The 25,035-nt window shown below is 51.2% G+C and overlaps 1 protein-coding gene across 1 annotated transcript; it reads right to left on the bottom strand.

Moving 5' to 3' along the window:
• Positions 1-1,389: 1,389 nt before the first annotated feature.
• On the bottom strand, positions 1,390-22,470 carry RPIA (ribose 5-phosphate isomerase A). The gene is made up of 9 exons (XM_054293236.1): positions 22,288-22,470; positions 16,672-16,732; positions 14,639-14,694; positions 10,500-10,559; positions 9,213-9,277; positions 8,846-8,914; positions 8,225-8,366; positions 7,656-7,755; positions 1,390-2,569 (listed from the first exon to the last, which is right to left on the bottom strand). Exons 1-9 carry the CDS (start codon positions 22,468-22,470, stop codon positions 2,472-2,474), a joined length of 834 nt encoding a protein of 277 aa, XP_054149211.1. The 3' UTR covers positions 1,390-2,471.
• Between the last annotated feature and the right edge of the window lie 2,565 nt (positions 22,471-25,035).

The raw sequence follows: 25,035 nt of genomic DNA, 5'->3' as shown, positions 1-25,035 counted from the left end.
TGAGCCTGTTCCTAAAGGCTTCTGTAGCTCTTCTGAGGAGCACCTCGAAAACAAAATTCCAGAGCAAATGCCACGGTGAAACCAGCCAAGGTGGTAAAATCAAATTCAGCAAACTCAGGTGCAGGAGCTCTCAGGAGCAGCTGCACTGCTTCCACCCAAGGAGGTGACAGGGAGCTGCAGTGCCTGCCCTCAGCTGGAGATCCACCACAGCATGCTCACCTATGAGCTGTTGTCTCTCCAAAAACATATTTATTAATGGTGACGGCCTGGAAAAGCAAGGACCAGGGACTAGAAACACTCTGCTGCCTGTACACTTCACCTTCTTCAAACAGGCTTGTGGCAAGGCAGTGTAAGCAGGCTGTGCTTGGTGGGCACAAAGCCACCCCAGGAGGGGATGGATGCACTCCCTGCACCACACCTGGATGTGCTGGCAGGTGAAGATGAGGATGCCACGACAGATGAGGGAGCCTGGCAGCCTCCAAGGGAAAGCACACAACCATTCCCAAGAGCCCCTTAAGTCAAACCCCATCTACTGACTCTGCAAATGTCAGCTGGGGGAGCTTGCACAAGGATTCAGACTCTGAATTTTCCCCAGGGGTTTTAATTGCCCACAGACATTTTAATCCCAGCTGTGTAGTGCCCATAACCCACAGCCCAAGTCCCACCCCAGCAGGGGAATCTGCTGCAAAAGCCCCGCCAGGATCTACCCCAGCACCCAGAGCAGCCCAAGAACCAGAGCTGCCCATCTCCAGGCCGTGGAGCCCCTGCTAAGCACAAAGCTGAATGAGATCACAGCTGGTCCAGGGCCAGAAGTAATGGTGCAGTAATGGGTTTATTGGCTTTTTGAGGAGGAGCTGTTTGATTTCAGGCAGAGGAGAGTCAACAGCAGCGTTCACTCCTGCTAATCTCATTTCCAGCAGCACACTGAGTGAGAAGGCACTTGGGCACAAAGCTGTGCTCGATTGCTCTCTGTTTATCCAGGATTACATTAGCAGCCCAAGAGCATCTGAAAACAGCCCCTAGCCAGAGCTAGGGCTTTGCAAATGGCTTCTGGCTTGTGGGAAAAGAAATCCCAGTGTTTCCAGCAAGCTGCTGGCAGTTTGCTCAGTACAAGAGCTGGATTTAGATGCACAGGTTTTAGGTGTGCAAATTGAAGACAGTGTCTGTTGAGGAAAGTACAGCAGATAAGAAGTGTTGACCAGGTAATTTGGTTCATTTTAAATAATTCATTTACCTTAAGCAAAAAGAAATCAAATGCAGAAGGGTGGGTTTGGCCAGGGTGAGGGATTCTTGCAAAAGGGAAGTTAGCAGACGTTGGTCTGACCACGATGTGTCCCATTATCCACAAAATAATTTACTTTGAGAACAAAATTACCACCAAGTCTGGTATAAGAGCTCTTTATTTCAGTGTCTAAAACACAAAGAGAGGGCTTGCATTTCGACATCAGAACCATGCAAAGCACCTACACACCAAAAATGAGATACTGAACGAGTGTCTCTCTCCTGCTACATGTGGAAAATTTAGGCAGGAAGACTCCATTTTCCTGTGCGTTCTGCTCTATCCTTCCACAAATCAACCAGCTGAGGGGTGATAATTAACCTTCATTGCAAACCAGATCATTTGCCACTGAACACTGTTCCATGCTGCCCTAAGCTGCTAAAATATGCTCCTGTAAGTTCATCAAGCACCCAGTTCTGCTCTTGGTCTAAAAGGACAAAGTCCCAAACGTCTCCAGCTACAGGACAGACTTTAATCAGAGGTACTGAATTAAATGACAGCAGAGTTTGGCTCAAAGGATGAATGTCTCCTCCATAGAGAAGCCCACAAAAGGCCCTTACAAGTTTCCCAGAGAGGGGGATGTAGAGACCACCCTAGGCTCAGAGAATTGTCATGTACACAGAGGACAACCAGACATCCCGAACTATTAAAAAACAGTGGTATAGAAAAATAAAAGGCATAAAATACTGAACCAAAAAGGTTCCAAATAAGGCATCAGCAGGTCCCAACTGGATGTGCTCCTGTTACATACATCACCCTCCCAGCCAGGATAGTCAGGAACGATGCATTAGGATGGTATTTCTGACTACCACCATTAAGTGCTATGAGCAACCAGAAGGGTTCAAGTTCTCTTTGAAAAAAAGAAAAAAAAAAACCAACCAAACTTCCAAACACAAAACCAGGGAGTAATGTTTTTGGTTAAGTATTTCTTAGAAAAGAAAATAAAAACGTTAAAGCAATTCATTGAAACGACTCATTAAAAAAAGACAACATTCCTGTAAAGTAAAAATATATATATATATAAATAGAATCTATTTTTTGTTTGTTTTTCTTTAAAAAAAGAGACATTCAGTATCACATCAGCAGATCCTGATGGGCTTTCCCGCGGGTCTCCTGCGACAGCCGCCGCTCCTTAAGGCAAACGTGGGGTTGGCACGGGTGGGACAGCCTGGTCCCCATCTGGCAGGGGCTGTCAGCAGGGCGGCTTCTCCCTCACGCTGACCGAGCCGTCCTCCATCCCAAAGTACACCCGCTGCGCCATGTCGATGAACAGCCCCGTCTCCACCACGCCTGGGGAATGAGAGATCACTGGTTACTGCCAGAGTCACCATTCCTGCATCCTGTACCTGTACAGCACTGATATCCTGTACAGTTACTGCCAGAGTCACCATTCCTGCACCCTGTACCTGTACAGCACTGATATCCTGTACAGTTACTGCAGAGTCACCATTCCTGCACCCTGTACCTGTACAGCACTGATACCCTGTACAGTTACTGCAGAGTCACCATTCCTGCACCCTGTACCTGTACAGCACTGATATCCTGTACAGTTACTGCCAGAGTCACCATTCCTGCATCCTGTACAGCACTGATATCCTGTACAGTTACTGCAGAGTCACCATTCCTGCATCCTGTACCTGTACAGCACTGATATCCTGTACAGTTACTGCAGAGTCACCATTCCTGCATCCTGTACCTGTACAGCACTGATATCCTGTACAGTTACTGCAGAGTCACCATTCCTGCATCCTGTACAGCACTGATATCCTGTACAGTTACTGCAGAGTCACCATTCCTGCATCCTGTGCCTGTACAGCACTGATATCCTGTACAGTTACTGCAGAGTCACCATTCCTGCATCCTGTGCCTGTACAGCACTGATATCCTGTACAGTTACTGCCAGAGTCACCATTCCTGCATCCTGTACCTGCACAGCACTGATATCCTGTACAGTTACTGCAGAGTCACCATTCCTGCATCCTGTACCTGTACAGCACTGATATCCTGTACAGTTACTGCCAGAGTCACCATTCCTGCATCCTGTACAGCACTGATATCCTGTACAGTTACTGCCAGAGTCACCATTCCTGCACCCTGTACCTGTACAGCACTGATATCCTGTACAGTTACTGCCAGAGTCACGATTCCTGCATCCTGTACCTGTACAGCACTGATATCCTGTACAGTTACTGCCAGAGTCACCATTCCTGCACCCTGTACCTGTACAGCATTGATATCCTGTACAGTTACTGCCAGAGTCACCATTCCTGCATCCTGTACCGCACTGATATCCTGTACGGTTACTGCCAGAGTCACCATTCCTGCATCCTGTACCTGTACAGCACTGATATCCTGTACAGTTACTGCCAGAGTCACGATTCCTGCATCCTGTACCTGTACAGCACTGATATCCTGTACAGTTACTGCCAGAGTCACCATTCCTGCACCCTGTACCTGTACAGCATTGATATCCTGTACAGTTACTGCCAGAGTCACCATTCCTGCATCCTGTACCGCACTGATATCCTGTACGGTTACTGCCAGAGTCACCATTCCTGCATCCTGTACCTGTACAGCACTGATATCCTGTACAGTTACTGCCAGAGTCACCATTCCTGCATCCTGTGCCTGTACAGCACTGATATCCTGTACAGTTACTGCCAGAGTCACCATTCCTGCATCCTGTACCTGTACAGCACTGATATCCTGTACAGTTACTGCCAGAGTCACCATTCCTGCATCCTGTACAGCACTGATATCCTGTACAGTTACTGCCAGAGTCACCATTCCTGCATCCTGTACCTGTACAGCACTGATATCCTGTACAGTTACTGCCAGAGTCACCATTCCTGCATCCTGTACAGCACTGATATCCTGTACAGTTACTGCAGAGTCACCATTCCTGCATCCTGTGCCTGTACAGCACTGATATCCTGTACAGTTACTGCAGAGTCACCATTCCTGCATCCTGTACCTGTACAGCACTGATATCCTGTACAGTTACTGCCAGAGTCACCATTCCTGCATCCTGTGCCTGTACAGCACTGATATCCTGTACAGTTACTGCAGAGTCACCATTCCTGCATCCTGTACCTGTACAGCACTGATATCCTGTACAGTTACTGCAGAGTCACCATTCGTGCACCCTGTACCTGCACAGCACTGATATCCTGTACAGTTACTGCAGAGTCACCATTCCTGCACCCTGTACCTGTACAGCACTGATATCCTGTACAGTTACTGCCAGAGTCACCATTCCTGCATCCTGTACAGCACTGATATCCTGTACAGTTACTGCAGAGTCACCATTCCTGCACCCTGTACCTGTACAGCACTGATATCCTGTACAGTTACTGCAGAGTCACCATTCCTGCATCCTGTACAGCACTGATATCCTGTACAGTTACTGCAGAGTCACCATTCCTGCACCCTGTACCTGTACAGCACTGATATCCTGTACGGTTACTGCCACAGCCACCCCCCTGCACTCAGGTACACTATTTGCAGGGAACTCCCGATGAGGGGGGTAGAATGATGCATCTTATCACTGTCATGTTTTCTGAAAAATCCTCTTTGCCCAGGATTTTTCTCCTGAGAAGCCTCATAAAAGAATGAGAACAATAATTATCTGATTGCTTTGGAATGTGGTCTGGAGCTCGTTTACCAACAGGTGCATGTTTGATTGGTTCCATGTGAATTGTTTTAACTTAATGGCCAATCACAGACAGCTGTGTCAGACTGAGGAGTCAGTCACGAGCTTTCATTATCATTCTTGTGAAGCCTTCTGATGTATCCTGTTTTCTTTAGTATAGCATTAATGTAATATAATGTAATATATATAATATATAATATAGTATATAGTATATAGTATATAGTATAATATAAAATAATAAATCAGCCTTCTGAGAACATGCAAATCAGATTATCATATTTTCCCTTGTCCTGGGGACCCTCACAAAGACCACAGCATCTGACTCCATCTTATCAGAAGGCTAATTAATTACTTTATTAAACTGTATTATTCTATATTATATTACATTATATTACATCTAAACTGGATCTGCCAAGCACTCAACTCTGCACACACTGCACAAAATCTCTTGTCACTTGACAGTCCCGACAAACACACACACCTGGCCTTGACAGGCCAAGGAAACAAAACACCGTCACTGTGGGTAAACAATCTCCATATTGCATTCTACTTTTGCACAAACAGAATCACAGCAAATAAGGTAAGAATTGTTTTTTCTTTCTCTGATGTTCAGAGAATGGGAACCCAGAAATATTCTTGGGAAGAACTGTGCTTTGCTTTTCTCGGGGAAGAGAAATGTGGTGACACTTGTGTGCTCTGCTCTGCCCTCTGTGGTTTTGCTCCTTCAAAAGCACCAGTGCCTCCATCAGAGGTTTGGAGAAGTGTCTAACCTGGACTGGCCACACTGGGAGCTTCTGGGAAGTGTTTTCCATGCAGCCACTTCCAGCAAGAACTCTCCAGAGACTGAGGAACAACTCCCAAAGCTCCTCCGACATTGACGCTGCCCCAGCCACCACTGTTGTACCCACCCAGCCACGAGAATAGCATTTTCTGCTATCTGATGACCCATGGCAGCAAGAGGAAGCTGCACACACCCACAGGACTGGGGATCACTCTCTTTGCCTTTAAACTCACCTGAAAGACTTCCCTGTAAGAGATCACCTGGCTGACATTTGTTCAAATGATAAAACTCAGCAGCTCTGGTGCTACCTCTGCAATTTGTAGCCCATTTGTAAACGTGCTTTTGATTGTGTTTAATTGTGGGGTGCTCTGCCACCCTGTTTTTCTAAGTTCTTCTAAGCCTTCTGATGTTTACATTTTTGTAAGGGAGTTTCTCACGCACTTTTCATGTAAATAATGATAGCTTTGCAGTCCTTTCTGGAGGAGGAGAGAATTGATGGATTGCTGGTTTGACCAGTGTGGCTGGAGAGGTGGCAGTTTCATCCTCCAATCCCTGGTCACTTTTGAAAGTCTATAAATATTGGAGTTTGGAAATAAACTGCTCTCTTTTTACCTTGGACATCCCAGCTTGTGTGTGTCGTTCATTTTGTGTCCTATTGTGACAGTGCTCCTAACTTCACAGTGATCACTGAGACACAGCCAGAGGCCAGGAAGGTGGACAGAAACAGAAACAAGGGCTACCACAAGCACAAGGTGGTCAAAACCCTTCTCCCAGCACTGCATTTAGGCTTTAACAGCCACACATTTAAGCTCATCGACTTCTGGGTAGAGAAGAAGCTCTTCTTCCCTGAGCAGGTCCATTTCTGAGCAGGAAACAGGTGCCATTATTTACTATTCCTTTCTCCAACAACAAGAGATGCAGGGAAGAAGCTCCTGCTGTGCAGAGCAAGCAGGCACTGTCTGCCTCTTGCACAGACACAGCTTTAATGGTACAGAGATTTGTACAGCCATGGGCAGCAACTGGAATAGGATATGGAGCACTGCACTGGGACAGCCCAGAGATCCCTTTCAACCCCAAAAATTCTGTGATTCTGTGATAAGCACTACTGAGGATTGCACTGACCAGAGCCTGTGCCTGGCCTGGGGTTTCAGTTGTGGAGCCAGGACAATACATGGCTGCTTTGTGGGGATGTTGGCAACTCAGTTTGTGCGACAAGATCCCAACCTGTTCCTGCATGTTCTGTGAAGGCAGCTGTGTGAGGGCAGGACTTGAGGGACAGGCTTTGCCAAGATGACCAGAAAGACATCCAGCTGCTGCTTCCCTGAAGCTCAGAGAGTGCCAGTGCCCCTGGATGGTGCAGAGGCAGCTCTGGCCTGGGCAGCAGGTCTCATGCCAGGCAGGGGTCCTTGCAAAGAGGCTGCTTTGTTTGCAAACAGAGCACTCAGCCACTGCTGCTCGAGCCCAGCAAGAGCTTGAGTGCACTTCAAACTCACAGCAAGGCCAGCAGGGAGGGCTTCCCAATGGGAATGGGATGCAGAGCTGTAAGCAGCTCCTGGAAAATACAGTGCAAACCTTCCCTCCAGAGCGCACTGGTGTTTCCACTGAAAGTCCCTCTCTAAATGGGCACAAGGACAGTAAGGAAGAGGACAGGACTGTTGTGCCTAATGGGAAACAGTGTCAACATCAACCAGCATCACCCCAGGTTTTCACCACCATGTGGGAAAAGCCCCATGGGCACAATTGTACCAACTGAGCTGACTGCTCTCTTGAGTAGAAACAAATGAAGGGACCTCAGGGACCTGCAGGAGGGCAGCAAACACACACACACACACACACACACACACACATTCCCTCACATCCAGGAGAGAGCTGCCACAGTCCAGGTTACTATCACACACCAAGCCTCAGCCAGCTTTTGTGGCTTTTAAAAAATGAGACATCACCTGGTATCATTTTGATGGCAGAGTTCACTTCACGCCACTCGTGAACCTTGTCAAACTTCCAGTCCAGGATGAAGTTCCCATTGTCTGTCACCACAGGGCCCTGGAAGCAAACCCAGCTGTCATGGCATGAGCTCTGTGTCCCCTGATGCCAGCCAGGGACTGTCACAGCCCTCACAGTGTCCCCACTGCAGTGCTTTAGAGTCATCATTCACATAAACTGGGGCTGTCCCACAATAAACCTGTCAGTGAAACCATCACCCCCAACCTGAGACCCTCTCTGGCAGCTCAGGCTGCCCTGCAGCCCCCCAACACCCCCAGACCCAGGCTGGCAATCCCTCTGCTCCCTGCTCCAGGATGCTTCTTTAGGAGTTCACAGCCAGAGAGGCTTTCAATGAGCAGCCCGAACACATAAATACCCAGTCCAGTAACCAAAGTACAGTGAGGAGGAATTACACGAGATGTCACTTGTGGGACTGAAAGCCCAGGTGTCACCAGATGAAATCTGGTCCTCCCTTTGCCCCTTTGCTCAGGAGGGTCCCCAGGGAAGCAGGGCTCACAGGGACACTCACTGCTTTGTTAACAGCCATCCGCAGCTCCACGACTCCGCCAAATTTTTTGGTCAGGGCTTTGGTGACAGGGACGTAAGCCATGGGGATGACCTCGATAGGAACTCCCTTCTTCCACTGCTCCCCAAGGCTGTCAGATTTTTTCCTGAGGGCACAGTTTGAGGTGGGATTAGTGCTGGACATTACACTGCTGACACCATTAACAGCACCTCAGGCCCTTGGCAAACCCCTCAGGCACAAGGCTCAGTCCATGTGGCAAGAGCCAGTCTAATGCACAATGCTCCATCCCCTCAAAAGCCCTGTTTTGACATGCTTTGGACAAGCAGAACAGGAGTTGTTTTTTCCACAGCCCCATGGCTGGAAAATTTATCCCATGCTGACAATCACTGAGCTCAGAGAGCAGAACTGCCACTTCCCCACAAGCTCTGCTGACTCCCAAGCAGGCCTGCTGAGTTGAAAATAAGGAAAAAAAGATTAATTGAATTGCTGAAATACTGGGAGCCAGGCTCATTTCCACCCATTCCTGCTCTCCTGTAACCACTGGAATGACAATGATGGCCTAGCACAGCACCATCTGAAACCTCCCATGGAGAAGAAAGGAATTATGAACAGTAATATCTTCACCTGTAATCAGCAATAACAATGAAGCACTTGGCAAATCCTGCCACTATCTTCTCCTGTGTCAAGCAGCCACTGCAAGGGGGGAAAAAAAATAAAAACAAAACCAGAAAACATCAGACTGCTCCTCACTGTGCCTAATGGCCTTGAAACCCAGTGCCCTCTAATATGTTCTTGGTGGTTTTGGTGCTGCCATTGCCCCACAGCCATCCCTCGCTTTGTGCCCCTTGTCCCTGGCCAGGAGCCATCTCCCACTGTGGGTGCACAGGATCCCCTCCAGCCCAGCCCAGAGACACCCAGAGCCACACAGGCATGCTCAGAGCCCCCACCAGCACCGGGACAGACAGACAGACAGACGGACAGCAAGGCTCACCCGCCACCTTTGATAAGGTTGAGGTCAGAGTCCACCTCATCTGCTCCGTCGATGGCAACATCAAGCTGTGGGGAGAGCAGCAAATGGCTGTGGGAACCCCTCTGGCACAGACATCTTTTCATAAAAATCCTTTCTTTAGGATTTTTCCCCCTCCTGAGAAGCTGAGAGGCCTCAGGAACAAAATGTAAGCAATGGTTATGTGCTGCTGTGGGATGCAACAGGTGCATCTGTGATTGGTCTCCTGTGGATGTTTGGATTTACTGAGCACTCATGGCAGAGCTGTTCTTGCTTTCTGCCAGGACACAGAACTTTGTTATTGATTCCTTTTCTATTCTTAGCTTAGCTAGCTTCTGAGAACTTTCTCTCTATTCTCTGTAGTATAGTCATAATGTAATATATATCACAAAATAATAAAATCAAGCCTTCTGAACATGAGGTCAAGATTCTCGCCTCTCTCTTCACCCTGAAGACCCTTGCAAGCCCTGTAACACCCCTCTCCTCATCCAGGCCCTGCTCCTGCTCAGCTCCAGGGCTGGGGTGTCCCAGGCAGCAGTGACAAATGTCACCAGAGCTGGCACTGCCTTGGTGCAGCCTGAGCAGACACAAGTGTGTGATGGGGACACCCTGAGAGCACCCAAACCCCTCCAACAGCCCCAGGCATGTGAGAGGAACAGAAACCCAAACCCACTGCCGGCCTGCAAGGCACATCTCTTGAGCCTCTGGTGTTCTTTAAGGACCAGCATGAAAGATTTTCCCAGGAAAAATCTTTGACAGTTCAGCAACACTCCTATCTCAAGCCTCATCTTGGATGAGTTGCCAAGCACCTGGAGGCAACACAACCCAGCAGCCTTCTGTCATCTAAAGGGACAAGAACTAAGACAAAACTTGGGGGAAAAATAAACTAAACCTGTTCAAATCATTAAGGTTAGAAAAGACCTTTAAGATCATTGAGTCCAGCCATTCAACAAACCCTGCCAGGTCCCCACTAAACCATGTCCCTGAACATCAAATCTACATGTTTTTTAACAACTCCAGTGATGCTGATTCCACCACTGCCCTGGGCAGCCTGCTCCAGTGCCTTACCAACCTTTCAGTGCAGAAAGTTTTCCCAATATCCAATCTGAACCTCCTGTGGCACAACTTGAGGCTTTTTCTTGTTGTCCCAGCTCAGGTTCTGCAGTGTGGCTGCCCAAACAGCCTCAGGGAGGACTAAGGAGCCTGGACACTTTCTGAAGCACCAGGTGAGAGGAAGGTGATCTGAGGTCTCACCTCTGCGGTCCCACTCACCTCTGGATTTCGGTCCAAGTCACTCAGGGTTAAGCCATTCTGCAGGATCAGCTGACGAGCCTGTGCACCAAGAAGAGAACAAACAGCATTTACCAGTGGCAGGAAAGGAAACCAAAACCATTGGTGTCCTTCCCTGGCTGCAGCAGGAACACACAGCAAGGAGAAAATGATGTTTCCACACCAGAGCTGTTTAATCAAAAGAAAATCCTGCTGCTCATTTGAACTAAAATGCTCAGGTGGTGCAACAGAACTCCTGGGTTTGGGTGTCTCCATACTAAACAGCAGGAGGCCTCATCAGCTTGGTGGGAATCACTTGTATCTAAGCACTAAAGCAGATTTGGAATTTTGAAATCCTGTGTTGTTTCAGCTTGGACATCATTCTCCCTCACACCCATCCAGCCCTTCTTATCTCCTCTGGCTGAAAAATGGGACCAAGAAAATTAAGTATTTACACCACAGCAATGTGGAACTAACAGAGAAAATATTTTTCATATTGGAAATAAGCTAGAAAGTAAATAACAAATGCACAGGTGGTGGGAAAAGCGTGGGAAGCTGCTGACACAGCTGCTGGGTGGCTCTGACCGGCAGTGGCCGTGTGTTTCCCTCTAGTGGCAACACAACACAGTCCCTCGGGCAACCACAGAATTGTTTAGCCAGGTTTGCTAACACCGAGTCCAGCCCTTAACCCAGCACTGCCCAGGCCACTGCTAAACCACGTCCCCAAGTGTCACATGTACAGGGCTTTCACATCCCTCCAGGGGTGGTGGCTCCACCGCTGCCCTGGGCAGCCTGCTCAGGGCCTGGCCACCTTCCCAGTGAATAAACTTTCCCTAATATCCAATCAAAACCTCTCCTGGCACAGCCTGGGGCCGTTTCCTCTTGTCCTGTTATTGTCACTTGGGAGAAGAGACCAAGGGGCTGCCCCTGCTGTCAGGGGGCTGTGGAGAGTGAGGAGATTCCTTTTCTCCAGCCCCTCAGCTGCTCCTCATCACACCTGAGCTCCAGAGCCCTGCCCAGCTCGGCTCCCTCCTCTGGACACCCTCCAGCCCCTCAGTGCCTTCCTTGCCATGAGGCACAAAACTGAACACAGGATTCAGTGTGGCCTCACCAGTGCCCAGTGCAGAGGGACAATCCCTGCCCTGGTCCTGCTGCCACTATTGCTGACACAGGCCAGGTGACAACGGCCTCCTGGGCACACCATGGCTCATGTCACCAGCACCCCAGGGCCTTTTCTGCTGGGCCACCCACTCTGCCCCCAGCCTGGAGCTCTGCAGGACGTTGTTGTGGCCAAAGAGCAGACCCTGCACCTGGCCTTGCTGAAGCTCAGACCCTTGGCCTTGGTGTGTCCGTCCATCCGTCCATCCATCCATCCATCCATCCATCATCCATCATCCATCCATCCCTCCCTTCCATCCATCCATCCATCCATCCCTCCATTCCATCCATCCATCATCCATCCATCCCTCCCATCCACCATCCACCCATCCATCCCATCCATCCATTATTCATTCATCCATCCATCCATCATCCATCCATCATCCATCCATCCATCCCTCCATTCCATCCATCCATCCCTCCATTCCATCCATCCCTCCATTCCATCCATCCATCCATCATCCATCCATCCCTCCCATCCACCATCCACCATCCACCCATCCATCCATCATCCATCCATCATCCATCCATCCATTCCATCCATCCATCCATAATTCATCCATCCATCCATCATCCATCCTTCATCCATCCATCCATCTATCCATCATCCATCCATCCCATCCATCCATCATTCATCCATCCATCCCTCCATCATCCATCCTTCATCCATCCATCCAGTCCAGATCCCCTGCAGACCCTTCCTGCCCTCCTGCAGATCGACACTCCCACCCAACTTGGTGCCATCTGCACAATCTCTAACTGGTTGAACTTTCCATGTCACAAATCATCATTCAAGTGAGATTCCCTCCTTGCACAGACTCTGCTCAGTCTGAACTCGCTACCATGCTGCAGCTAGACCAAGAAACCCCCTTTCAGTAGCCTGGATCAGCTGATTCCCCTGAATTCCACCCACTAACACTAACAAAGTGCATCAGTCACAGGTACTGGCATCCCAGAAACATTAGAATTAGCAGGTGGCACTCCTGGCAACGAGATCAGAATAGTTTATCATGGCATTTCATAGCATGCAGTTTTAACACCCATGGGCTGTGGGGCCCTAAGGACTCACAAAATGATAGGAATAAAAATCAGTGGGTTGGCATTCATCACGTGGCGTCCACAAAAGGAGATTTCAGGGATCTGGGAAACTCAAAGCATTGAAAACACCGTGCTGCACATGCAGGCCAGACCCTGAACAGGCTCAGTCAGCAGTGTGGCAACAGCAGAGGTGGCTTGGCTCCCTCCAGCTCTGCTTGCCAGGCACGGGGAGCAGTGGGAACCAGAAGCAGAGCTCCCATCACTGAGGGAGGAGTGGGGAACTGCCCAGCCCTGGACAGGAGCAGTCCCAGGGAGCACACTGAGCCCCGGTGAGAAGAGACAACGCAAGGCCAGGGACAGATACTTACCCTGCTCTAGCTTTACTGCTGGAGATGGATTAGTGCCCTGACAACAGGGGAGGGAGGAGTATAAAAGCCCACTGAAACCAACTCTTCCTTGCCATGACCTCAGGCAGCCATCTACACCTGTACACAGTGAAAATAAAATGCTGTTTCGCTGAGCTGGGAGCGCTCCACTCAGAATTGGTTGAGGTCTAAGGGACTGCAAGAGATCCAAGGCAGCCCCATGCTGGGAATTTGGCTCCTGCAGGTGTACAATCCCCCTCTTCTCTTTAACAGAAACTTTTTGTTTTACTGGTAAGAAACTCCATGGTGTTAAATGAACTATGACAACATTTCAGGGCAGGGCAGGCTCCAGCCCACGCTCACTACAAGAACTTTATCAATATTTTCTTTAAGAACTAATGACTGAACTCAGAGCACTTCTCCTAAATTCCAAGGGAAGGGTGGGAATCATTTGAGACAGGTCAAAGATACACTCTCACCACAGTCTATATAATCAACAGAAGTACCAATACAGGTTAATTTTCTTTTTTTTCACTTTCTGGCCTTTGCAGCACCTTGCACCATACCCCAGTTACCTGCAACAGCTGGGAAGAGAGAGGCCTGTCACCCCCACACCTAAACAACTGCAGGGAAAGAGGATGTTAGGTTTTCCTAAGATTCTAGGCTAATTCAGGTCGGTCTCTATCCATCCCACCTCCAGGTGAAAGCAAGGTCAGCTCCCAGGTGGCTCAGGGCCGTCTGCACCCAGTCCCTGCACACCTCACAGGACAGGCTCTGCCCCGCCTGCCACACTGCCTGACCGCCCTCACGGTGACAGCAGTGTGACAAAGGCACAGTCCCCAGGCCCATGGGAAGGACACATGCCCAATTCCTTGCCTGGGGCATTGCCACCCAGCCTTGAAGACCCTTTAGGTCCCCACTGTGTCACCTCTGCCTGCCCAAAAGGAGGTTCCCACCCCAGGGAGCAGAGGCAAAGAGACCAAAGCCAGCTGCCAAAGGCATGGGAGATGCTCAGAGGCTGCCCCAGCAGATCTGTATTCCACCACCAAGCCAGGCTCTCCCTCTCCCTCCAGCCCTCTCAACATCCAGCTTGGTATGAACCAATTCCTGCAAACAAGAGGTTAAGCCAATTTCTCTTCTGCAGTTTCTTATCAAATCCAGCTGATGCATTTGAAGTTCCTGCTGAAAACACAAGAGTTTCCCATTATTCTTTACAGCTGTCAGGGCTGATACAGACTCAAAGGAGACAAAGTGTCTCCAGTGAGCTTTGCAATAGGAGCCTGGTTCACCACTGAGCAGCATTTTCCTGCAAGTGGGATCCACAGGAAGCCACACACCAACCCTGGCACAACCAGCCTCACCACACTGGCTCCAAATACGCCTCCCAGCCTGAGCTCAGGCCAGGGTAACACAGCACCATCACCTTCTTTCTGTAGGCTGCACCACAACTGCTCTCACTGTGCTTCTGGCTCCTTCACACCACTGCGACCCAGAGAGGGGCAGGGTGGCTCCCACAGCCCAGGGGGAGATGCCCTGCAGGAGTGTTTGGAGTGGCAGGAAGCAAAGGAGGAAAGCACTCACCTGAAAGGATGTAGGGATGCAGACAATGGTCAGGTTCTCCTCCTTGACTCGCTCAGCTGCAGGCAAAAAGCAGAAGCCTTGGTTAGTTCACTGCACAAGGCAAAACCACGGCAACTTTCTCTTTAAGAAAGCTCAGTTTTCAGCCCCCCTGATCCACTGCAATTACTTGCTTGGCTTGCAAATAACTCAGTCACGCTCAAAATGCAAACAGGTGCCCCCTCCATAGGCTGAGGCTCAGTTTCAACACAAATGTTTCAACACCAGCCCAAGCCACCATGAGCCATTTAACCTTTATGTCTCCAGGAGCAGAGGAGCCTCATCAGCAAATCCTCACCTGGGAAAGGGCCCCATCCCCTCTCTCACTCCACTAGACAGGTTTTTGCTGCTCTCCATGTAAACACAGAGCTCCAGCAGCTGTCTGAAAGGTTTGCTGGCTTGTTGCCCTGGGGACATCACATTAATTTATTATAGAACATTTAAATATATAGCAGGGAAAGAACTAATAAAGTACAGTATTCCATTAAATGGAAGGAAATATTTCCTCCCCCAGGCTAACCTCAAATGACTAAAATCTATTACTAAGATATCAATTACGGATAAAATGTTATTTTAGTAATTACAATACCCAGGCACAAGAGCCAGCAAGAGCTCGTGCACCAGAGCAAGCACATGAGCTACCTGCTCCAAGGTGGTGCTGCTGCTGGGAGGATTGAGCATGCAGTTCATGAGGCTGATGTTCTTACAGGCCACATCCCAGTTCTAAAGCAATCAGGAGACGTGAAAAGCCAGAATTTGCAGCCTGGAACAGCCACTCCTCTTCGAATACAATAGGCATTTATTTACAGACTGATTCTGTGCTCAAGGAGGGAGTGGTTGCAGTACTGAGCCAAGCCCAGGAGGCTGAACAGCAGCTCCCAGACAATGAAGTGATCACACACAGAGTGGGGGAATGGTGACAAGGGACAGCCCCAGCCCTGCTGTGCCCCTGTGCTCAGAACTCAGCCTGCTCTGGGCTGCAGGACAGCTCTGCCCAGGGGAGCAGGAGCTCACCAGGGCACTCCGCAGCCAGGCAGAGCCACCCAGGTGGGACACACCGAACGGTGCTGCCCAGACAAGTGGCACAATCTTCACACCTGGAAGTGTGGATGTAACACTTGGGAGTATGGTTTGGTGGTGACACAGTGGTGCTGTGTGGGGTTTGAGGATCTTGGAGGTGTTTTCCAGCCTTGATGATTCTGTGGTTTCCCCTCTGTACCCAAGCAAGACCCCAAGAGCAACAGGGCTGATCTGCACTCCCAACCCACCATGGCCCCACAGCTGCTCTGCTCTGCACCCAAGGACATCCAAAGTTCAGCACCTCCACAAGCAGGGCTGGGACTGCCCTGCAAAGGAACTCTAAACCTCTGCACCCTCTGTAATGAGCCATAATTACCCTCACACTCACTCTGCAAAGCTGCATTTGCCTCACTTGAATATTTTGCTGAATTTTTCTGAATCACTCCCTGAGCAAAGCCCTGCACCTGGAGCAAGCAGGTAAACCTGGCTGCAGGGTACCTACATAAAATGCAGCAGGATTTCGCATTCCTCGTTTTCATTACACCTCAGCAGAGCTCCCAGTGTGAATCCTGTGGATGTGGGGAGCAAAAGGAGCCCCAGGCACACGGGTTAAAGGAAGCAGAGCAGCTGCATGGCCCCGAGCCACACAGCAAGCCAGCACTGGGCAGAGCTGGCAAAGCTGGAGCCAGACCAAGGAGCTCAGCTCCAGTTTGTGGTGGGTGCCAGTGCAGAGCTTTTCCTGGCTGTCAGGAACAGCTGGCAAATCATTACCTCCTCAGGACTCTCAGGCTATAAATTTGGAGCCCAAGGCTCAGTTTTAACCTTCAGCTTCAAGCAGGACACAGCAGCCAGTGAGCAGACCCAAGGCATCAGCTCCAAGTCAGCACACAGGTGATTTTAGGGTGTTTTTGAAGTAGTTGGGGCAGAAGGAAAAGGGGATTTTTGTGGTGGGAGGGACAGCAAGGGGAGCATCCTACCTAATCGCTGCACCGCGTGTACAATCGTAGATCCGCTCCCGATCCCAAGAACTTGATTGTTCTGCAAATCAAAGACAGACAGAGGAATGCTGTCACTGGAGGCTCCAGACTCCACTTCCCCAGCAAAACTGGCGTCGTGAGCACATGCAAGAGGAGCCTTGTCCAGGGATGCCCGTGGACACAGCATCTCAGCACCGTGCAGGCAAGGCAGGGCACACGCTGTGCCCGCGAGGGCACGGCCGCGGTCTGCGGCCAGGGGATCTTAATCAACTCTGCCTCTCATTAAAGGACCTGTGCTTGCTAATTACCCGCACAGCCCCATCTCAGGGCGTTCAATGCACACTCACTGGTGGTTGCTGGCATTCCATGAAAGCTCTCCTGCCGGAAAGCTGCGAATTTCAGACAATACCACAGAGGAAGAAGGGGAAACAACCTCAAGATAAAATCTTCCCAAGGAAGCCACGCAGTAAAAGGCTTCATTTGCTGCCAACCGTATTATTAGTAAACAGCACAGATGCACCAGCAGCCAAAGCAGAGAGCACAGCAGCTGTTCCTGTGAATAATAAAGAATGTTTTCCAAAACAAGAGTGTAAAGCTGCCTATAGGAGAGTCCAGCAAAACTTGGAATGTGGGTGAGCCTGGCAGCATGTGCCAGGAAGAGGATGAAATTTTGTGAAGAGGATGAAATTTTAACCACAGCTCCATCCTGGCCTTTCTGTGTGTACTGCCTGATTCAAGGATCACTGCCTGTCACCTGGGACACAGATACACTCCTAAAAGGTGCTGCAGGCTGAGGGTGGATGGGTGCTCTTGTGTTACTTGTGCAAGACATGTTCTCTGCCACGTCAGTCTCTGTTTATCGTCAACTCAGTTTCCCATCCCCTCTAAGTGACCTGCAGCCTTCTGCACTTCCCATTTTCAGTGAATTTCATTTTCTTTGGATGGGATCCAAAGCTTAAATTGACTTAAAGAGGCCCAGTATCACCACAGAGACTTCAGATGAGGAACATATGCAGACAAGCAGAGACGCAGGCATAGAGCTGTTGTGCATTATCTCTTGGACATTAGACAGATCTGGAGCTCTTTCCTCGTGTGCAGCAAATCCAGAGTTGGGCAGCTGTGGAAAAAGCCACACCTGCAGCACTTCAACCAGCTAAAATCCTGCTGTCACTCAAGTTTACCTGGAAAGGTGGAGTTCAAGACAGGTCACACTCCCCTAGGATTAGTCATTTCTCTCGTTCTGCAAGTTAAAAGCTCAAAGAAAACAGAAATTCTCCAAAACCAGAGGCTCAGCTTCCATCCCAGCCCTCACTAAGCACTGTGACTCTGCAGAAGCTGGGCACAGCAACAGGTCCCTGCAGCAGACACCGAGAGCTCCTCGTGTCCCCCAGCCAAGCAGAGCCAAGCACGGCCAGCCTAGGACGGGGCAAGCCAAGCTGTGCACAGGGGGCAGGACATGGGCAGTACCAGCGTTCCCAAAGGACTTGCTCTGACCCAGGAGAGGCAGCTCCTTCTCTTTGCCCTCATTTCTGTAGGGTGGGACAGCTTCTTGCAGCAGCTGGGTACCCTAAAGGGATGGGGAGAGCTTCAGCATGGGCAACTCCTCTGTAACGAAGCAGGAAGAGCTCACAAGGGTCCCAGCCCATCCATTTATCAGTGGTTAGAGGGGAAGCAGCACTTTTAAACAGCCTAAACTGTGCTGTCACAGCCCCTGCCTTACCGTGACTCCCACCTCTCCCTCCTCAGCTCCAACCCCAGCCAGAGCAGGGGCAAAACCAACCACGAAACATTTTAAAACCAGGGGCAGGGCAAACATTGGTGAGAAGCAGAGCACTGAGGAGCAGCACCTCATGCAAAAAAAATTTCAAGTTGTTTACCATAAACCCACCAAACAAAATCCAGGCACTGAGCCACAGCACAGCTGAGGACCCTTTTGGGTGAAGTGGGCAGTGTTCTAACATTTTAGTAATTACAGCATTTTCCCAGCCAACCCAAGGGCTAAAGACACTGCCCAGCACCACAGAAGCCAGCAAGGCAACACACACGGAGCAGCACCAGCAGCACACAGCACTGGCCAGTCCCAGCTGAGTTTCCAAGGTCAGAGAGCAAAGAGCTCCATCTAAAAGCAGCAGATAAACACAGAGCAAAGCCCAAAGTTTGCTCAGTCTCTCTGGGGCAGTAGGACATAGGGCAGTAGCTGTGTTTTCATTTCTAACAGAGTGCTCACGGGGCCTGCCCTCAGAGGTGCTGTATAAAGGCAAAGCCAGCTCTCCCCAAGCAGCTTACAGCTCTAAAGCCACAGCCTGTGCCAGCCCCACTCCCCCAGGCTGGCACAGCCCCACAGCCATAAAATAAAATAAAATAAAATAAATAAAAATAAAATAAAAATAAAATAAAAATAAAATAAAAATAAAATAAAATAAAAATAAAATAAAATACAATAAAATAAAATAACAATAAAATAAAATAAAATTAAAATAAAATAAAACCAGAAAACTTATCCTGTCCTAGTCCCCGCTCCCACAGCCAGGTTTACATGTGGCACACAAGGAGCTGCTGTCCTGGCGAGGCAGGGATGGGTGTGAAGGTGGATCCAGTGCCAAGCCCCCAGTGCCACAGATTTATGGCACAGTTGTTAAGCACGAGAGATTTGTCCAGCAGAACCAAACCCTGGTGTGTCCCACACATCCCTGCTGTGCAGGGGAACCCTCAGCTTTGCTTTCAGAGGCAGCATTGCCCCCCTGAGAGCTCTAACAAGCAAACACAAACGTGTGCATTACCAACAGCAGCTGCCCCCTGCCAGTGCAAACTGAGATCCCAGACCATCCAGTTCAGGGCAGTGACTCTGAGCTCCTGTTCCATTATTTCCTGAAGCTTGCACAACCATTGGGGTGTTACCCCAGACACTGCTAATTTACTTAACTGGCATCACAAGCTGGACATTGAACTTTAATTAGCTGGGAGACAGCCAGAAACATTATCCTAAATTTGCCTGGCGATAAAACAGCACAAAGGCCATCGATTTCACTATTACAGTCCAAAAGTACTGGTTTTACCCCAAATCAAAGGAGCCCCCATTTATGACACCTCACAGCAACAGCGGTGTCTCGGCTCCACGCCTTGTGAGATGAGCCCTTCCTCCCATGACTCCTGAATGCACAATTTGGGGCTTCCCTTGGGTAAGAAAATGGATTTTTATCAACTGCCAGAGCGCCCAGGCTCCCCCATCTCACAGACTGATCACTTTTGATGGTGTTGGCCTGGCAGGGCTGGGTCTCACACACCTGTGGCTGTGCTCTCAGGCAGCTACAGACTGCTCAGAGGAACGGGGCTAAAGAACAGGCAGAACTTCCATGGGACACAAGGGAAGCCATCAGCAGCTGAACCTCAAAACACTAATCCAGCGAGGGGGGAGCAGGAAGGAAAAGGGATTTTTTTCTCTCCCCTAACTGCTAATATCTACTCTCTTAGCAGGAACTCCTCAGCCCGATTTCAGCACTGCCATTGCGAAAGGGCTGGCACAGAAGGGATAAAGCCCTGCGTGACTGGAACCGTTGATCGCTGAGCTCCCCAGGCAGGCGGTGCCAAACCTCAGGCAGCTCCAGCCCTGTCTGACACTCACGGGGCTGAGTGAAGCCCCCGGCTGCACTGCCCTCCCTGCAGAGGACAACAGAGAATCCCCAGCTCAGGGACTGTCGCTCCTTGCCTGGGTGCTCAGAAATGGGGTGCAGCAGCAGCGCATCCTGGATTTGGAGAAAGGAGCAGTAGCTGGCATTAGCCTGAACTCCCACCACAGCCCAGCTCGCAGGAGGGTGCACAGTGAAAGTCTGGAGGTGCAAGACATTACCCCAAATTTGGCATAGACAGTGCTGAGCTGGATCAGGCATGAAGCTGCTGCTGGGGAGGGACACACTGGGGAAGGAAAAGCTGCTTTCTCCCTTCATTTCTGCTAAAGGGAGTGAAGTCCAAAGCAAAGGAGAAAGAGGCTCAGCAGGACCCATCCATGCACCCCAGGGCACCTCTTTGCACCCAGGACTGTTCATGCTCCAAGCGAGGGGGGGGTACTCTCAATGCCCCCCACTGCATCCACGAACCTCGGGGCTGCTCTGTGCACTGCAGGAGTCTGTGCCCATCCGTGCCCTGGGAAGTTCAATACATTCCATGGCCATTCCGTACACTGGGGAGTCCCGGTACTGCACAGCCTGTCCTGCACCTGCAGCTGCCTCACACAGCCCCGGGTCTGGCTGTGCACTGGAAGGCTCCCCTATGTTTTGTGGTCACTCTGTGTTTTGTGTGGTCCCGACACCCCAGAGTTGCTTTGTGCACCCCACGGTCCATCCATGCACCAGAGATTCTGTGTACTCCACGGCCCCTCTGTGCATTGCGGGGTCCCACACCCTAAAACCTGTCCCAGCACCCTAAAACCTGTCCCTGCCCCCGGAGCCCCTCCATGAACGGCAGGGTCCGTCTGTGCTCGGGGAGAGTCCGTGGCTGCTCTGTGCATTTGGGTGTCCCTGCACCCCAGAACCGCCCCATGCGTCCCAAGGTCCGTCCGTGCACCGGGGGACTCTGCACTCCCTGCGGCCGCTTCGTGCCTCGGGGAGTGACGGCACCCCAGAGCCTCTCTGTGTGCTGGGGGATCCCGCAGCCTGTCCATGCACTGGGAAGCTCCGTGCACTTCACTGCCATTCCGTGTACCGGGGGGTCCCGGCACCCCACAGCCTGTGCCTGCAATCCAGAGCCGCTCCATGCGCTGCAAAAATCCCCGCACCCCGCGGCCGCCCTGTGCTTTGTGGAGTCCTGACACCCTGGAGTTGCTCCGTGCACCGGGGAACTCCGTGCAACTCTCGGCCCCTTCGTGCATTCCGAGCCCCAGCACCTCAGAGCCTGTCCCCGCTCCCGGAGCCGCTCCACGCAGCCCGGGACCCGTCCGTCCCTCCAGACACCCCGTGCACCATGCGGCCGCTCCGTGCATTAGGGGGTCTCTGCACCCCGGATTCGCTCCGTGCACCCCGAGCTCTGTCCGGGGATTAGGCGGAAGTCTCTGCACCCCAGAGTTGCTCTGTGCACCCCGAGCTCCGTCCTGCACTGGGAGCCTCCACGCACCCCGTGGCCCCTCGTGCACTGGGGAGTCCCGGTACCCCGGAGCCTCTCCCTGCACTCCGGGATCTCTCCGTGTACTGAGGGGCTCCGTGCACTCCAGAGCCTCTCCATGCACTGGGAAGCTCCGTGCACCCCATGGCTGCTCAGTGCACTGAGGGGTCCCGGCACACCCGATCCTGTCCCGGCACCCCGGAGCCGCTCCGTGTACTGGGGGTCCCGGCAGCCCAGAGTTTGTCCCGGCACCCTAAAGCCGCTCCATGCACTCCATGGCCACTGCATGCTTTGGGGGACCCCAGCACCCTGCAGCCACTCTGTGCTTTGGGGGTCCCTGCAGCCAGTCTGTGTTCTGGGGGGGGTCCCTGCAGCCCGGAGCCCCTCCGTGCACTCCGGGTCCCGGAGGTTCCGCGCACCCCGCGGCCGCCCCGCGCTCCGGGCGCTCCGCACACCCCGCGGCCGCTCCGCGCCCCGGGGCTCCGAGCCCCCCGCGCCCCGCAGCACCCCGGGCTGCCTCACCTGGACGTGCTTGTCCACGGCGGCGAAGGCGGCCCGCTTCTTGGCCTCCTCTGCCATGGTGCCGCCGAGCCGCCCGCGGGAGAAGCCGCGCCGCGCCGCCGCCCGCCCCGTTCGGACCCTCCCTGGCGGCCGGGCAGCCAGGGGCGTGCTCCGGAGCAGGGCGAGCCGGCCGGGGAGCCGCATGCCGGCGCGGCCCGCCCCCGGGGGGCTCTTCCTCACGGGCTGCAGGCCTGGGCCGTGCCGGCTCCTCTCCTCCTCCGCCTCCACCTCCTCCACCTCTTTCTCCTCCGCCGGGAGGCTGGGACTTGTAGTGCAGCGAGAGGCGAACTACAGCTCCCACAATGCCAGACAGTGCCGGAGCCACTGGTTGCATCTATGTATAAGTACTGAGTACTTGCTAAGTCCCGAGAGACCCATTTCCGGAGGCTGGAAAGGTTCAGGCATTTCCACAAAGAGCAGAGAGATGCGGGGTGTCCCACCGGGAAGTGCTGGGGAGGAGGGAGGATGGCGGGGAGAGCCCCTGCAGGAGGCCGGGCAATGCACTGAGCTCAGGGAGTTACTGGAACTCTGGCCGGGCTGCCACAGCCTTTGAGGAAGAGCCTTTCTTGGACTTTGACTCAAACTTTAGCACGAGCTCCCTCGAAATTAGCAAGCCATGAAAAATGCCAGGGGTCCTCTGGGCACATGGTATCAACCAGCACTTAGTCCTTACCCCACCCCGCAGGAGGGTCAGGACACAACCCCACAGAGATCTCCGGTCCTGAAGCACACAGAGCCGTTTTTTATTTGCCATCTTTCTTCCCTCTAGCCTGGGCTGACCTTTGATTAAGTTGTTTCTGAAACATACTAGAGAGGCACAGCAACCTTGAAGTCTCTCTACAGCAGGACTTTCACTCCTGTGAGCCACATTAGGACCATTCACAAGCACCTCAGTCTCTCTCCAGCTGCAATCCCATAAAGAGGGATGAGAATCGCAGGTATTTACCCCTTTACTACTCACTCCAAGGTCAGGCCACAATTTGTAGAGAATAATCTTTTTATTTGCTCAACAGAAAAGCTGCCGTGACTTCTCTTTTTTAATTCTGTGAATGACTGGCTCGCTTTTGCTGCCAACCTCTGATTCTGCTGTGATTTTCAAGGACTAGAAACATTTCCTTTTGTTCTCCCTGGGCCGGCTCATCAGCCCTTGAACAATGGGGTGGGATTTCAACAAAGACTCTATTATCATTGCCCCGGCTTATCTCATCTCGGTGAGGCCTTACCTTTCTGTATAGAGCAGGTGACTCGATTTGAAGAGCTGCACGTGGTTCTGTGCAGTGGTTCAGTGTTTTTCTGCCAGCTGGCAACGATTTTTCCTGCAAGTTACCCATTTGAAAGGGTAAAAACATATATTCATAGGGAACATGAATACATATATATTCAGAGGGAATCAGACCCAAGCACTGTGCTCTTCCACGATGCAAGAAGAGTAAAACTGAAGGAGCAGCTGACTGAGCTTTGGGGGACATTACAGGAGCAGGTAGTGACAGGACAAGGAGGAATGGCTTTAAACTGAGAGGAGGTTTAGATTAAATATTAGGGGAAAAAATTTACTGTGAGGGTGGTGAAGCACTGGAACGGGTTGCCCAGAGAATCTGTGGCTGCCCCAGTGTTTAAGGCCAGGTTGGAAGGAGCTCTGGGCACCCTAGTGTAGTGGAAGGTGTCTGCCCACAGCAGGGGGTTGAAACGAGATGATCTTCAAGGTGATTTCCAACCCAGGCCACTCCATGATTCTATGATGATTCTGTCCCATATCCTAAGTATTTGACTGAAATGAAGAACAGTCAGGGTTTTGTGTTGACTCAGGAGCCCCATCCTGGGCTTCTCTCACATCCCACTGTTGTGGGGAGTGTTAGTGCAGAAGTGTGGGGTGATAAACCTGTTGTACCTTCAGAGCAATGGCTGATAGCTTTGGCTTGAAAAACATCTTGCAGTGCCTGGGGAAACAGAAACATTTCCACTTCCAGATAATGACCTTTCTGTCAGCAATTTATCTGAATCTTTTGGTGAGTGACAGCTCCAATGAAAGCAGAAAATCTTTCATTTATTCTGTACTGAGCCTTGCCTGTGCACTAAAAATTGGTATTGGACATTTTAGAAACAGATCTGTGAATTTCAGCAACGACCAGCTCTGTTTGCAAACAGCTCAAAGTCCTTTTGTACAAGCCTGGTTTTGTCCCATGTCAAAGCTTCTCCAGGAGCCAACTCACCCTGTGTGCTTCAGTGCCAGGAGGAGTTTGAACCTGCTTTGAACAGACATTCCACCTGTCAAACAGCAAGCAGGAGGTGTTAACCCTGACAAGAACCACGCTGAGGAACTGAGGAACGGAGCAGCTCAGCCCTTCCAGGCTGCGTGACTCCGGGTGCTGAATTCTGCATCTGAGGCTGAAATTACACGCTAGGAAAATTACATGGTAGCTGAGATAACAGGAGATAACAGCTTGCTGTTGACAAAAAGGGAAGAGCCTGCTCTTCAGTGCCTTCAGTCAGCATCCACACGCAGCCTGGCTGCAGTTTATGCTGGTGCTGGCATTGCCACCACCCTGTGCTGATTCACCTTGCCATGAAGGCAAGAACAGGCAGCTTCTTCTTGCCAGGTGAGTGAGGTTGAATTGGGTCAGCCAAACTTAATATATCTGTCTGAAGGGGAGTTTTGTAACTGGCTTAAGCTGCCCTGGTCTAAGACAGGAAAAAACCAGGAGCATTCCC

The sequence above is a fragment of the Melozone crissalis genome, unplaced genomic scaffold (assembly GCF_028551555.1).
Source record: "Melozone crissalis strain CALT ecotype California unplaced genomic scaffold, PUWL_Pcris_2 ptg000132l_1, whole genome shotgun sequence".
NCBI lineage: Eukaryota > Metazoa > Chordata > Aves > Passeriformes > Passerellidae > Melozone > Melozone crissalis.
This window is presented reverse-complemented; position numbering and strand designations above follow the sequence as displayed.